The 15,392-nt window shown below is 38.6% G+C and overlaps 1 protein-coding gene across 3 annotated transcripts in view; it reads right to left on the reverse strand.

Annotated features, from left to right (window-relative positions):
- The window catches only part of PPP2R2A (protein phosphatase 2 regulatory subunit Balpha), an 86,745-nt gene that overhangs the window by 39,473 nt on the left and 31,880 nt on the right, over positions 1-15,392 (reverse strand). Inside the window, exon 1 of one of the 3 annotated variants that reach the window (XM_007192761.3) lies at positions 8,301-8,439. The exons of the other annotated variants lie outside the window; for them this stretch is intronic. Coding sequence (XP_007192823.1) covers positions 8,301-8,316 — 16 coding nt within the window. The 5' untranslated portion in view covers positions 8,317-8,439. Of the gene's footprint in view, positions 1-8,300; positions 8,440-15,392 lie in introns of those variants that run through there. 3 annotated transcript variants of the gene reach the window in all.

Raw genomic sequence — 15,392 nt, forward strand, 5'->3', positions numbered from 1 at the left:
AGTGAAAGACAAAAGTCAAAATTAAAAATCTGTAATTGGTCTTCCGCTTCTGGCCATGGGGGAGTAAGACAATCTAGATTCAGCCTCTAGCTATGAATGACTAGAAAATGGAACAAAATATATGAAACTGTTTTCAGACAACAGACAACATGGAGTTTAGGACTGTGAACTCTTAGAGAAGAGTAAGTGAGCCCTGTATTTGCCGTAACTTACCGCCTGGACAGTGCAGTGAGTCAGAAAGAATCCAAACAGAACAGCAATCTCACCGGGTTGTGGAGTCAGAAACTGGGGGTTAGGGAAAGCCAAAGCAGCTAGATTTTGTGGATAGAGTACAGAGAGAAAGTTCAAGGGATCTACAGAGATCACTTAAAATCTTTGGTTTAATACTGATCTGAAGACATGTGGTGTGCTGCTCCACAAGGCCTAGAAAAGAACCATCAGAAAGCTTACAAGGGCTCAGAATAAAGAGGTCTCCCACTCAGTCAGAGTAAAGAAACCTCATAATCAATAAGGCATCAGGTAGAGTCCTCAGAAGGGTATCACCTTAGGTGAGACTAAATCAGCACCATATTGAATTTGTCTTGACAAAGCTTAAAAGCAAACATTGAAAAACTGATCTCAAGTAACTTAACTACGTGCAAGGACGGAATCCGACAACAACGTAAATTCACGTCTGGCAACTAAAATCACCAGGAATGTAAGGAAGCAGGAAAATATGACCCATAACCAGAAGAAAAACAAACCAATAGAAACAGAACCAGAAATGACAAAAGTGATGGAAGAATCATTTTTAGAAGATAAGGGCCTTAAAATAGCTGTTGTAAATATGCTCCATATGCTCAAGACAAAGAAGGAACATCTGAAAATGAAAAGTACACAATTTGAAATGCAAGATACACCGGATGGGAGTAACAGATTAGATGCTGCAGTAGAAAAGGTCAAGAACTTGAAGGCCTAGTAACAGAATCAAAATGATACAGAGGGGGTGAAAAAAGGAGAGACTTGACTTGTAGGATAATATCAAGTGTTCTAACATACGTATCACTGCAGTCCCAGGAAAAAAGGTGGGGAATATTTGGAAAAAAGACCAGTATGTAAGTGCTCAAGCATGATGACAGTATATGTAGAATAATCAAACCAAGGGATAAATGCAGACTTACAAAGGTATACAGTAGTGGCAACTCAATAAACTTCATTAGTTTTTTGTTAGTGATGTGACTGCAAAATCATGAAGAATTCCAGCATTTCAAAGCATAATCTTCCCCTTACTTACAAAGTAACTTCAGTATACACATTAAACACATACTAAAAGTACCAAATAGAGTTGGGTTTTAGGCTTAGAAAATAAAGTCTTTTTCAACACCACGAACATTTGGCAGAATATTCTAAATCATGCAGACCATGGGACAACTTCTTCCTGTTCAAGACTGTCCTGCAAACTGCAGAATAGCTAGCATACTCGGCCCATGCCTAGTAAGTGCCAATAATGCCTTTAATCATTGGTAAAATTAGGTAAAAAAAGAATTCAATAGGACTAGAGTTTATTAATATGTATATATTTGATAAAAGGTAGGGTGAAGATGTAATGGTCATAAATCTTTATACTCAAAGATTTTTACTTTATACTTCATATACTTCAGAGTTATTAGGAATAGAAGAGTTGACAATAATTATAGAAGCTGGACAAATCCTTTTCCACGCCTGACAGATTAAAAATAGGTAGGGAGGCAGGGAAGGGAGAAAGAAAGTACAGACACTTGAAAAATATAATTGATACACACACACACACACACAGAACTTTATACCAATATAAAAATACGTATTTCTTCCAAAGAGCTTTGCAATTTAAAAAACTCAGGTGCAGCGACAGAGCCCCTTAAAATATTCTACTTATAAAGACCACATTCTCAATCACAATAAAATTAGCTAAAGATTAATAACCACTGGTTCTAATCAACCACTGAGTAACCTTAAAACTCTAAGGGCAAAGATAAAAATCAGTACTGCAATAAAAATATTTTAAAAGATTTACAGGAACATAAGTATATAAATATTTAAGATAGTATTGTTCTTTTTTAAAAAAAGAGATACAATGATCACTATAAAACTAACCAACTGGGCTTCCCTGGTGGCGCAGTGGTTGAGAATCTGCCTGCTAATGCAGGGGACACGGGTTCGAGCCCTGGTCTGGGAAGAACCCACATGCCGCGGAGCAACTGGGCCCGTGAGCCACAGCTACTGAGCCTGCGCGTCTGGAGCCTGTGCTCCGCAACAAGAGAGGCCGCCAATAGTGAGAGGCCCGCGCACTGCAATGAAGAGTGGCCCCCGCTTGCCACAACTAGAGAAAGCCCTCGCACAGAAATGAAGACCCAACACAGCCAAAAATGAATATAAATAAATAAATAAATAAATAAATAAATAAATAAATAAATAAATAAAAGATTACTATTAAAAAAAAAAAAACTAACCAACTTATAAAAACTGAAAGAATAAAAAACCTGAAATCCCACCACAAGGGATAACCATAAGTAATGAATGAACAATCTTTTAAGCAAACTCATGCAAATTGCAAAATATGTATCAGATGTATTGAAATTTATATATGTTATGACTTCTGTAAGACCAATTTCAGTAATGGAATTATAATTAAAACTAACTTTACTCTTTTTTTTTGATCACACAAATAACTACTTTGTAAAAAACTATAGTCATCTACTCTTAACCCCTCTTCTGAGAGAATTTCAGTATAGTATATCCTTCCATAGTTTGTCCACATGTACTTCCCATGCTCAGTACAAAAAAAAATCTACTGTACTGAGAAAGAATGTTATCTACATTATATCGCTGAGTTAAAAAAAAGTTACAAATCATATTTGATCCTACTGGTATAACATAAACAAAACGATCAGAGCATTATGGAATTGGTGACAAGAGCTTAGACAGGGAGACCAGGTAACAGATACACGAATGATAGACGAATCTCTACAAACTAAAAAAAAGTAATGAGGTTGCACTACACACCATTCAAATGACTAAACTTTTATTTAAAAATTGACAATGGCTGGTGCTGGTACTGAGCAACTGGAGCCCTCACATATAGTTGGTAGGAATGCAACCCACTTTGGGGGAAAAATTTGGCAGTTTCTCATAAAGCTAAAAACAAACACCATGCAACCCAACAACCACATTACTAGATGTTTACCCAAGTCAAATGAAAACTTATATTCACACAAAAATCTGAATGCAAATGTTTATAGCAGCTTTATTTGTAATCACCAAAAACTGGACACAAACCAAATGATCCTCAACTGGTGAATGAATAAACAAAATGAGGTATATATCCATGCAGTGAAGCACCACTCAGCAAAAAAAAAAAAAAAGGAACGAACTACCAATAGAAGCAGTAACATGGATAAAATCCAAAATGTATTACGCTAAGCGATAGAAGCCAGATTCAAAAGGCTACACACTATATGATTCCATTTATCTGACATTCTGGAAAAGGTATAACTACAGGGATAGGCGTGGGGTAGAGGTTGACTACAAGGGAACATGAAACTTTTTGGAGTGACGGACCTGCTTTTTATGTTGGCTATGGTAGTGACTGTATGGTTTTTATCAAAGCTTGAAGAACTATACATAAAAGGAGAAATTTCACTGTATGTAAATTATACCATAAGAAAACAAGAACAAAATCCAACTACTGGAATCTCATCTCAGACATGCCAAAATCTGTCTCTTACGTTTTACTTACTGGTTACAAGATGCTTTCCTGCTCTAAAACCTTCAAGGTCCTCTAAGGATTACCAGAAGATTTTTGAAGTACTGCCTGGCATTCAATCTCCTCCACAGTACGAAGACCTCCCTTAGGTATACCATCCTACTTCCTAGTACCATAGCACTCACCAAATTCTCTAGTGAAGCTGATGTTTTTACACCTCCTACATACATACTTTTGCCCACCCTCACTACTCCTTCTTTAGCTTGGATATATTGTCTACCTTGCCTGAAATACCTTCTTTCCTCTCCCCCTTCCTTCAGCCCTTCTGTATGTGCTCCATCAGGGGAAAAAAAAAAACAAACAGAATTAATTCATATTAGATTTCTGGAGAGGTAAAACTACACCAGAAGATTAAAATCTATAGATGTAATAAAAGAAAAATGTGATTTTCACACAATAACTAAATAGAAGACAAGTGGACTAGGAAAAATACTTCTATTTCTAGAAACAGTTCATATGACATAGGAGAACAATTCACAGAAGGGGAAATACTAGTAAAACATAAGGAAAGAGCCAGTCAAAGCAAATTAAATAAATTTTTTAACAAGACACCATTTTCCATCTCCTAAACTAGAGGGAAAATACTAATTGTTCATAAGGCTGGTATCTGCCTACACTGTAGACAGAAGTATATATTATTACCGTAGAAAACTACTTCATAATTTATATCAGAAGCCACAAAGCATTCATTCCCTTGGAACTTCATGTCACTAAGTCATCCTACTGAAATAATCCAAAAAAATTTTTAATGTATAAAGATACTAATGTCTTTAAAGTATCTAAAATGTTAGAGAATATAAGAAAACATCAAATGTGCTTATTCTGCCAATATCCTTTCACATTTTGCTCTAATTTTCCCTGAAATCCTCCTCTGATTTCACCCTTTCCCTACAAGCCCTGGCTCTTCATTAACCATTAGGGAAGAGCAACAAGAACCCTGGGGAAACAGTCTCAGCTCTGCTATTAAGTAATAATTTGACAGTGAGTAAGTCGATTAATCTTCATGAACTTCAAATTCCTCATTTGCAAGGAAACACTGATAGATGATCTCTTCAGAGGATTTGTCTTTCACAGAGCATGTACACAACATGTACTCAGACACTTAAACTCAACACATCTAAGGGAGGAAGAAAACAGAATACTGACTGGAGAAAATTAACATGCTTTTACTAGAATGCATAAACTTCTAATATGCAAAAAATTGAAGACCTAAAAGAACAACACATTTGCAACAGTTGCATAACTCTACCCGTGACCACGGATCTCTGCTAGAGATCTCACTCTGACAAAAATGGATCCCAGATTTATTTCTTAACATGGAACTCATCAACAATAGTGATTTAATGAAAGCTACTTCCAGTTAGTTTTAAGCTAATCAATGATGAAATAGGAATGGAACCCAGACAATGAAGTTGCTCTGCTCAACTTCAGCCACTGCTGCAGCAGTAAAGCACCAGAGATCCTCGTGTCATCTGTCGTTAACTCACACACCTTCACGAGATGGTATCTTCCTTGCTTTTATACACAAGTCAGAAACTACTTAATACATGTACACATAACAGAAAAGTTCCCCATTTTTCAAGCGTCATGGAACAAAATCTACATAACACAAGAGTTAACTGAGCTGGATCTTTTCGTCTTCTATAAGTTTATTTTATCATAATTTTGGACTTACAGAAGAGTTACAAAGACAGTACAGAGCGTTCCCATCTACACTCACCTAGTTTCTCCTACTGTTTACATCTTACATTACTATGGTACATTTGTCACAACTAAGGGATTAACACTTGAATATGATTACTAACTAAACTCCACAGTTTTGTTCAGATTTCACTAGTTTTTCCCTACTGTTCTTTTTCAGTTCCAGGATACCACATTAGCTTCCTATGGTCTGTGACAATTTCTCAGGCTTTTCTTGTTTTTGATGACTTTGACAGCTTTGAGGAGTACTGGTCAGGTACTGTGCAGCATGTCTCTCCATTTGGGACTGTGTTTTCCTCACAGCCAGACTACAGTTATGGGTTACTGGCAGGAAGATCACAGAGAGGAGGTGCCGTTCTTATCCCATCACCTCAAGGGTACATCCTACCAGTATGACGTATTGGTGACAACCCGGATGAGCTGGCCCAGGTACTGTCTGCCAAGTTCCTCCAGTCACTCCAACCCCCTAGAATGTACTCCTCAAGAAACCACTAAAGGGACAGAGAGAGAGAGGGAGAGGGAGGGAGAGGGAGTGTGTGTGTGTTAAGCTCCATCCCTTTGAGGGGGAGTAGCTAGTTAAATTATTTGGAATTCTTCTGTATAGGAAATTTGTCTCTTCTCCCTCATTTGTTTATCCAATCAATCATTTATCAGTAGGAACGCACAGGCATTAATGTCATACTTTGGGTTATAATCTAATAATATGTAATTATTGTGTTGCTCAAACTGTTCCTGACTTGGCCACTGAGAACTCTTTCAGACTGGCTCCTGGGTCCCTCTGACATATTCCCATCCTTCTGGTTTTTTTGAGCACTTCTGGAATATTTTTTTTAATGTGTAACTTTCAGATATTCTTAATATTACCACAAATTAAAGATGACTTCTAACTCATTCTATAGTTACATACTAAGTTTTAAGAACTGAACTCTCTCAGTTCTGAAGAGAAGTATAAATATACTGAGAACAAAAGGAATAACTAGAGCACCGTAACTAACTCTCATCCTTGGATTATCTGACCATGACTGAGATTTCTATCCTGGAATAGATTCTCATTTGGTCAGCTGAGGTTCTAAAAGTTAAGAAACGGTGTGTGTTAGCCTTCTTAGAAGTTTTAGCACATGCCTACAACTTGGATTTCATAATTCTAATCTTCCGGTACTCACTGCTTTTTTTTCTTTTCAGATGTTGGGGAAGTGGGGTGAGAACACAGCAGGCAAACTACTCTCCATTATAGTCAAGGGCCTGCTGTCAAACCACCCTGGCACATAAAGGCACAGAAATTAATTCTCATTTTGATCCAGTTTGTTTCAACACTTAAGAGTTCTCATTAAGAAGCCTGTTATCTTGTAAAGCAAATAACGTCTAATAAAGATGTTAAAAAAATAAAATAAAATAAATGTAAAAAAAAAAAAAAAGCATGTTATCCTTGTTCAGACACATGACCATTTTCACGGTCTTTTCTCCTCTCTTCATTCAGTATATACCCTATGTGGAGAACACTACACTTCAGGATTGCCCCACACAGCTAAGCAGAATATGATTCACCCAAATTTCTTCTCAAAGGTAACTAATTACTCCCTAGCATAGAAAATACTTTGCTGGATAATGCAGCTATAAAATGCTAGTTTTTTGATAAAGGGTAGGCAAGCTGAAGGTATAGTTATTTCCCTACAGACCCCTATGATGTTCCTTTGTCACTGTTCACCTCTAGAGGGAGCTCAAAGTTCTCGTTACTTTTTCCCAAAGGTCAGGACACTCCTCCCACAAGTTTGCTGTGGTCAAAATTTAAGAACATTTTATTTCGGCACCCCAAAAAAGAAGGTTAAGTGTATGCCATCCCTTTAGCGATGTCTTGCCCCGCAGAAGTGAGTAAGACGTGCCCTGCTCACCTGGCTCCTGCAGTGAGCAGGCCCCAATGACTTCTGCCTCTCTCCCGCCCCGACTCCTCTCTCCTACGTTGCATGGGCTAGGGCAGATCACCGTAGCCTGAAAGGCTGCAGGGAGGGCGGCACTCCTGCTGCCGGTAGCAGCCAGTGCACCTCCACCTTCCTCCCGCCAGGGCACGCTGGCATGGAGGTGAGGGGAGGCTGCTCGCGTCTGCTCCGAGGACTGAGGGATCATTACCTTAGCACACCTCTACCACATTCTTGGGCCACATCTGCAGGGAACTTGTGCAGGAAATGACCAGAAGTCAGACTGGTCATTTCCCCACTGTCAAATTGCCATTTCTTCTGTCTGTATGACCCTAAGGAAGTAACTCAGCCCCTTGAACGCTTAATTTCCTCATCTTTAAATACCTACCTCAGAGTTGCTTTTAGGACTAAACAAGCCATAAATGCAAAGAAATGATCCCTGAATAAGGCACACAGCAGGCAAACTGGTAAAAAGAAGATGTGGGCTGGGGTTTGGGCTCTGTTGCACAAAGCAGAAACAAGCAGTTTCCCTTGTTTCTAGACTATTCCAGTCAATCAATCTAGCCTAGGTAAAAAAAGTTCCCCAAATGGTCCAGCTGAGCTCCCAGGAGCCTGAGGCTAAAGCCCAAACTAGGAACAAAGTATTGCAGCTGCCGGGCTTGCTGCTTCTTTGTAGATACACTCAAGAGGCCTCAGGTTGAAGCACAACTGGTTGAGGATACGATCCTGTACTTCTGTCTCTTGGTCAAAATATCACCTCGATTTTACCATGATTTCCAAGAACAAAGTAAGTGCTAACAGCCTTCATAATAACCGTTTCTCAACCTCTGACTCAGTGACCGGGAACACGTTATGAGATAAGCTCAACAAAGACCGCTGGCTATTGATGCTCATACAGAACCTACATTGTAATGTTGCCATGAGAGTCAGGGTCCATAAGGTGATTTCCAGAGATGTGTTCTGGAACCAGCCTCCCTTCTTTTTTACTTGTTCCTGGATAATCTGATATCATGTTTGGATAAAATGGAATGGAACAATACCCTCCTGCAACAAAGAACAGAAAGATAAACAGTTGCTAATACATTTAGTCTACAGGGGTGATTTAACAAACAAGGCTTGGTGTATTAATGTTATATATAATGTTAGAAAGAAGAGCTCTAAATTGACCATTCTAAGCCTAGTTACCATCTTCATTAGATGTTTACCAACTTTAACGGACTCATAATTAAGTCCACTAAACAAATCATCTCATTAGGTTGCATTATCAAAATAAAATGCAAATCGTTTCTCGTGGAGATTATACAAACAAGCAGTACTGCACAAAGCTCCTGCATCTACGCATGCCTTATTAAGATATTTTTATAACCAGATGGGTATCTGGTTATTAATATCTGCCTAAAATCTTTACAAACTAGGATTATCATGGCCACGCTATAAGAACCTGAAAGCACTTCACTGACCACCCAGCGCAAATTTGTTTTCTGATAGAATTCCTTCAGCTCACCTACAAACTGGGTACAAAGAGGCAGAATATTTAGAAAAAGAGGTTAGAGAACTTTAAGATACAATACAAATAATGTTATCGACTTTATTCTGATGACAAAAGGAAGCCCACTGGGGAGTTTTAAATATGAGTAATCCAATTAGACATGCACCTTAGATTACTCAGGCTGAAGTGGACTGGGAATTGGGAGAAGGGTAAGTAGAGGGAAGTCCGGAGACAAATCGAGAGTTACTCCAGAAATCCTGGTAAGCAATGAAGGTGACCTGAGGGAATCAGTATTAGTATAGTAACAATATTATAAGTAGCCAACATTTAAAATTCACTTACAGTATGTTAGGTATTTAATCTTCATAACAAATCTATGAAGCTAGTGGTACTAATATACCCATTTAACAGATGAAGAAACTAAAGCATGGAGGCAAAAGAGGGGACAGAAGTGTACAGACTTTAAACTTCATTTATGAAGTATATAAAGCAAGCCTTGATAATTAGTAAGCTGTGGAGAGCTGAAGATGAAAGCAAGAATAATGTCCAGGTTCTCATGCTGGCTGAATGTACTTATTACCATCAATGGACAGATATTTTACCTTACTTTAGGTATTCTTTAATAGCATCTAAATGGCAGGTCCAACTTCAGGTAAAAGAAAAAAGCTAAGCACCATTGGCTAAGTTCAAAAGAGTATGTCATGAATGATTTCACCAAAACTCTTAAACAAAAGGAATACATCATACATTACTACAAAAAAAGTAATTTCGTTCAGAACATTCTTTTTCCTCATCTTTCCCTTTTTTATCCTTTTCTTCTCAGTTCTGCTAGGTTAGTTTGCTCTTGGTGATAGTTCTCTGACCTTGTTTCAATTGTATTTACACTGCAACTCATTGTTTCCGCTATACTTTTTAAACAATTATAATCGTATTTTTCAAATAATTTGAAATTAATTTCACGATTCCATTTTCAAAGATGCAATTTCTTTCATGAATCTTACTCAAAGAGAATTAAAGTTTTTCTCCACTTACTTGAACTAGAAGTTCACTCCTCTGACAACTGATCTTATTTTTTATAAATCCTGCACATTTTTGTTGTTTTGCTCATTCCTTCAACAAATTAAGAGAGTCATTCCTTTAACAAATATTTTACTGAGCATCTAATACATGTTAAGACACTCCAGGTTATGCCAGCGTTTCTAGGTGCTAGGGATATGGGAGTTCATAAGACAGACCAAAAAATCCCTGCCCTCATGGATCATACATTCTAGTGATGGGGTCATATGATAAACAAATGAATGATAAATATAAAATGTACCGGGTAGTGCTAATAAGTACCATACAAATACAGTAGGGTAGTCAAAGAAAGCCTCCCTGAGGAGACGACTTAGGCAGAAACCAAAATGAACAGGGAATTAGTCATCCAAGCTTGTAAAGTAAAGCATTCCAAGCAGAGGACCTAAGTAGAAATGAGTTTGCCAAACTTGATAAGACGAATGCAGAATAACGTGGTAGAAAAGATGGAGCATTTAACAGAGACCAAACCATATTCAGCCTTGTAAGCCATGGTAGTACTGTGGATTTGTCGTAAGTGATAAGAAGCCATTGGAGAGTTTTTAATTTATGTTTTAAAGTGCTCATCTGGTTCATAAGTTATTGCAGTAGCCTGAGTAAGAGATGATGATGGTCTGAACTCAGGTGGCAGCCAGAGAAATGGATGAATTCAGAATACAATATGAAGACAGCACTGCAGAACTTGCTGAGGTTTCAAAAGAGGTGTCACAGGATGATTCCAAGGTTTTAGAACCATGTCCAATGGAGGAAAGTCAGTGCCATTTACTGAGGAGAGACAAACCAAGAGCGAGCAGGTTTGGGGTAAGAAAGGAGCCAAAAATTCCATTTTCACATCTTTGGTGTTGATTTCGACCAGACACACATGTAGAAACGTCATCCAGGCAGCTAGACAGATTTGACAGTTTATGGGAGGAAGAGGAGATATAAATTAGAGTATCATCAATTCGTAGAGGCATTTAAGGACTAAATGTGATTTCCTAGAGAGCAAGTACAGATAAGAAAACAAGGTCTGGTCTGAGGACTGAGCCTTCAGGCTCTCCCACCATTAGCTGAAAAGGAGAAAGCAGCTAGGAAAGGAGAATGCACCAGTACTACTGGTGAGGTAAGAAGAGCTTTTCTGGAAGCCAGGCAAAGACAGTCTTTCTGAAAAGAGGCAGTGATGGGGACTTCCCCGGCGGTCCAGTGGTTAGGACTCCGCGCTGCCACTGCAGGGGGCAGGGGTTCGATCCCTGGTCGGGGAACTAAGATCCCACATGCCACGCGGCGCATCCAGAAAAAAATAAGTAAATAAATGAATAAGTAAAAGGAGGCAGTGATGAACTGTGTCCGAAAGTGCATAGACATCAAGGGAATGCTGAGAATTAAACTTGGATTTGGTGACATGCAGATTTTGGGGGTGATTTTGACAAAAGTGGTTTCGGGGGGTTGGTGTCCTTAAAATAAAAGTTATTGTCTGTGGCTTTATTTTACAGTTGTCAGGAGAAGCAGCTCTGGCACTGAGCTGTATAGGTTGAAATCACTGCTCTAACAGTTTGAAATTTGGCTTATGAAGGGCATCCTCTTTACGTCTGACACTGATGAAGATTTTCCCATACTTTTATATGTCTTGGATTATTCTGGGAAACAGGGGGTTAAGCAAACACTGAAGCTGACTCATCATGCTCCAGAGTTGCTGACTTCTCAGGGGGCTGGGTATACTGAGTGTAGTATTTTTTCAAGAAAAGCACTTGAGTGATACACTGGGTCATTCCAAGCCTGGAAAATGCTATTCTATTGCCCTATGTGAAGGATAGTTTCACCAATTTAAGATTCTCAGTTTACACAGTTTTTTCCTCAAAGTTTTCTACATGGCACTCCACTCACTGTCTTTTAGCACAGCAGGGTTCAACAAAACCTTCTGTGATCACAGAAATGTTCTATTCTGCACTGTTCAACATGGTAGCCACTAGCCACATGTAGCTATTTACTGAGCACTTGAACTGCCAGCGGTGAGAGAACAAATTTATTCTAATTAAGTTTAATGGCTACACATGGCTAGTGGCTACCACTAACTGGACAACTCTAGCATACAGAAGACAAACACAATGTCTACTTGATATACCTTCCTTTGCCAGTAACCTGTTTCTTGTCTCAATACTTGTACTATTTATTTCCACATCTTAAAATTTAGAAATCCACTAGGCTATTTCTAGGTGTGGATCCCATTTATTTTGCTTGGTATGCACTTCAGTTATCTGTAAAAGAATATAGTATCAACAGACCCTTCCACATGGAAGTTGTGTAGAGATTTTTAAATCAGTTTCAACTTGCCAAACACGTGGCACATAGTAAGTGCTCAATAAATGTTAAATATATTCCCTGAGCCCTTTTGATCTGTTCTCTCTGACCTCTCACTCTGAACTTATATTCTACATAGAATCTATTATTTGTATTTCTTGTATTTTTGTCTGTAATATTCATCTTATTTTTTCCTCTGACTTGCAGGAGTATTTCTACAGCCCTGTTGCTTCCTGCCTCCAAAGAGTCAATAGTTAAGAATCACATATTTCACTTAAGAATTCCTTTTTCTGCTCTCTGATACTTTTTCTTCAAATGCTCAAGAGTCTTGAGAATATTAATTAGTTCTTCTTTAAATTTCAATGTCTTCTCTTGTTTCTTGCAGTAAGTCTGTCACCTTCTCTTAGACTGCATCTGTGTCTTTTTGTGTATTCAACTTTAAAGAGAGAGGTCTATGTTTATGCAATATTGGGAACTGTGTTGGGTTCAATCAAAAAACACTTAGAACCAAGTTCAAATCTTTGGGGATGGGGAGATGTTTACATTGTTACTTCCTGTATTAGTTCTCAACTGCTGCCTAACAAATTAGCCCAAATTTAGCAGCTTAAGACAGTGAACAAGTATTATCTCACAGTTCCCGTGGATCAGGAATCTGAGTGTGGCTTAGCTGGGTGCATCTCACTCAGGATCTCTCAAAAGGCAGCAATGTGTCAGACAGGGCACCTGCCATCTCCAAACTTGATGAGGGCCAGTGGGGGAGCTTGCAAACCAAGCTCGTGCACACGGCTGCTGGCAGGCCTCGGGTCTTCAAGGGCTGCTGGCCGCATGAGCTCCACAGGGAAGCTCACTAAGTGGGAGATGGCTTCCCTCAGAGCAAATGACAGGGCCGCCCAAAAGGCTTTGGTGGAAGCCAAAGCTTTGCTGTAACCTAACCTTGAAAGTGACATCCCATCACTTTTGCCACACTTGTGGAAGCAAGTCACTAGGTCCAACCATACTCAAGGGGAGGGACATAAGTACACAAGGACATGAGTGGGGGGCAGGGGTCACTGGGGGCCATCTTAGAGACTGTCTGCCACACATTATCCTTAGTCAGCTTATCAATTCAGCAATATGTGGTCAGAAAGCAGGATTACAAGGCCAGAGAAGGAAGCTTTAGAGCAGGGAGTTTTAACATTGTGCTTCATGGTTAGTCTCTCTCCTACAACCATGGGTAGCCAGCCCCTCTCAACTGGTCACATTCCCCTTGGTAAGAACCATGCTGATTCATTCAGTGTTTAACTCTGCTTCAAAGTACAAAATACCTCACCAACCACTGCCCCATGAACCACCTTCAATTCTAGCTCTGGCTGCTCAAGGTAGGTTCCTTTAGTCACACCCCAGGAGGGATTCTCAACCACATAAATGAACCCAAGTCAGCTAATGAGGACTTCCCTCACTATGTTTCTCATCTGTACCGTCTCTTGCCAAAATTCTTTTCAGTTTTGTTACAGCACTCTTCCAGGGTTTCCAAGGAAACTGAACTCTCCCCATTATGCTTCTTGGTCATTTCAGTGTGTTTGTCTGTTTGTTTTAACACATGGGCTTAGATCACCATCCTCCACTGGAAGTCAACACAGCTATTTGTTTAAGTAAAGCACTTTACACATTCCTTCAAAGACTCTGTTTTGATAAATATGACAGGAAATACTTGTTGGTTTTCTTAGTCATATAATTCAATCCTGTTGTTGGATAAAACAAAGACGTTTCAATCTACACCAGTTCCCAAGATATATTCTTCTATGGTAATTTAAATAACTAAATTTTGCTGATTTCTAAAAAATGTAGTGTCACCAAACTTAGTTCAGTTTAAGATGTGACTAATTAGAAAACTTAGCACAGAAACGCTTTAACATTATCTTTAGAGGAATCACACACACAGCTGCTCAGCAGGATGAACTAATCAGAGAGCGTTGTAAAGAAGCATCTACCACTATGTGTCCAGCAGGGGGCACCTAGCACTATGGGATGGACATAACACTTTAAAGACAAATCTGAAGTAAAAAACACCAACAGCATTCTCACTCACAAACGAAAATATCCATTTTTGGTTTAACAGTAAAAAAATATTTTCCTATACCACATTATTCCTATACCCCACCCTCATTCCCAGGAAGATAATTTATTCACCCTATTTCCTTAGCATACTAGGAAAGTGGGTAGGAAGAGAATCAACAAAAAATCACATATCAACAAATTTCCTGATGTGATGCTCTGGTACTGGATAATCGGAATTCAGGTTCTTTGTCTTCTGCTGATGAATATGTGGAAAACAGAATTAAGAAATACCTTAAGTAAACACAAGGCCACCACATACTGCTGCACAGGATCTAACCTACACAAGCAGCCATCCAGTACAGACACAAAAGGCACAGTGCCTGAGGCTTAACCCTGTATCTGATCTCATAAGATTTCTAGGTGATATGTTCTGAGTCAAACGGGATTTTCAAACATTTTAGCACTTCACTTAAGGAATAAAATTACTTGTTATCTTAGCAAAGTTGTAGGATACAAAATCAATGCACAAAAATCGGTGGCATTTCTATATATTAAAAATGAGCAATACAAAAAGGAAATTCCTTTTACAATAGTATCAAAAAGAATAAAATATTTAAGAATAAACTTAATAAATGAGGTGAAAGACTTACACAAGGAAAACTACAAAACGTTACTGAAAGAAATTAAAAACATAAATGGAAAGACATCCCATGTTCATGGATTGGGAGATTTAATATTGTTAATATTGTTCAATATTACCCAAAGCGTTCTATAGACTCGATGTAATCCCTATCAATATCCTGATGATTTTTTTTCAGAAATAGAAAAATCCATCCTAAAATTCATGTGGAACCTCAAGGGACCTGAAAAGCCAGACTAATCTTGAAAAAGAACAAAGTTGGAAGTCTTACACTTCCTGATTTCAAAACTTACTATGAAGCTAAGAAATCAACAGTATGGGACTGGCATAAATGCAGACATATATAGCCCAATGGAATAGAAAGCCCAGAAATAAACACTATTCTACTCCAAATCTGGTCACACATGACCCTTCCACACATGGTCAAATGCTTTCTGACAAGGTCTTTTCAACACATGGTGTTGGAAAAACTGGATATCC

Source organism: Balaenoptera acutorostrata, chromosome 6 (assembly GCF_949987535.1).
Source record: "Balaenoptera acutorostrata chromosome 6, mBalAcu1.1, whole genome shotgun sequence".
NCBI lineage: Eukaryota > Metazoa > Chordata > Mammalia > Artiodactyla > Balaenopteridae > Balaenoptera > Balaenoptera acutorostrata.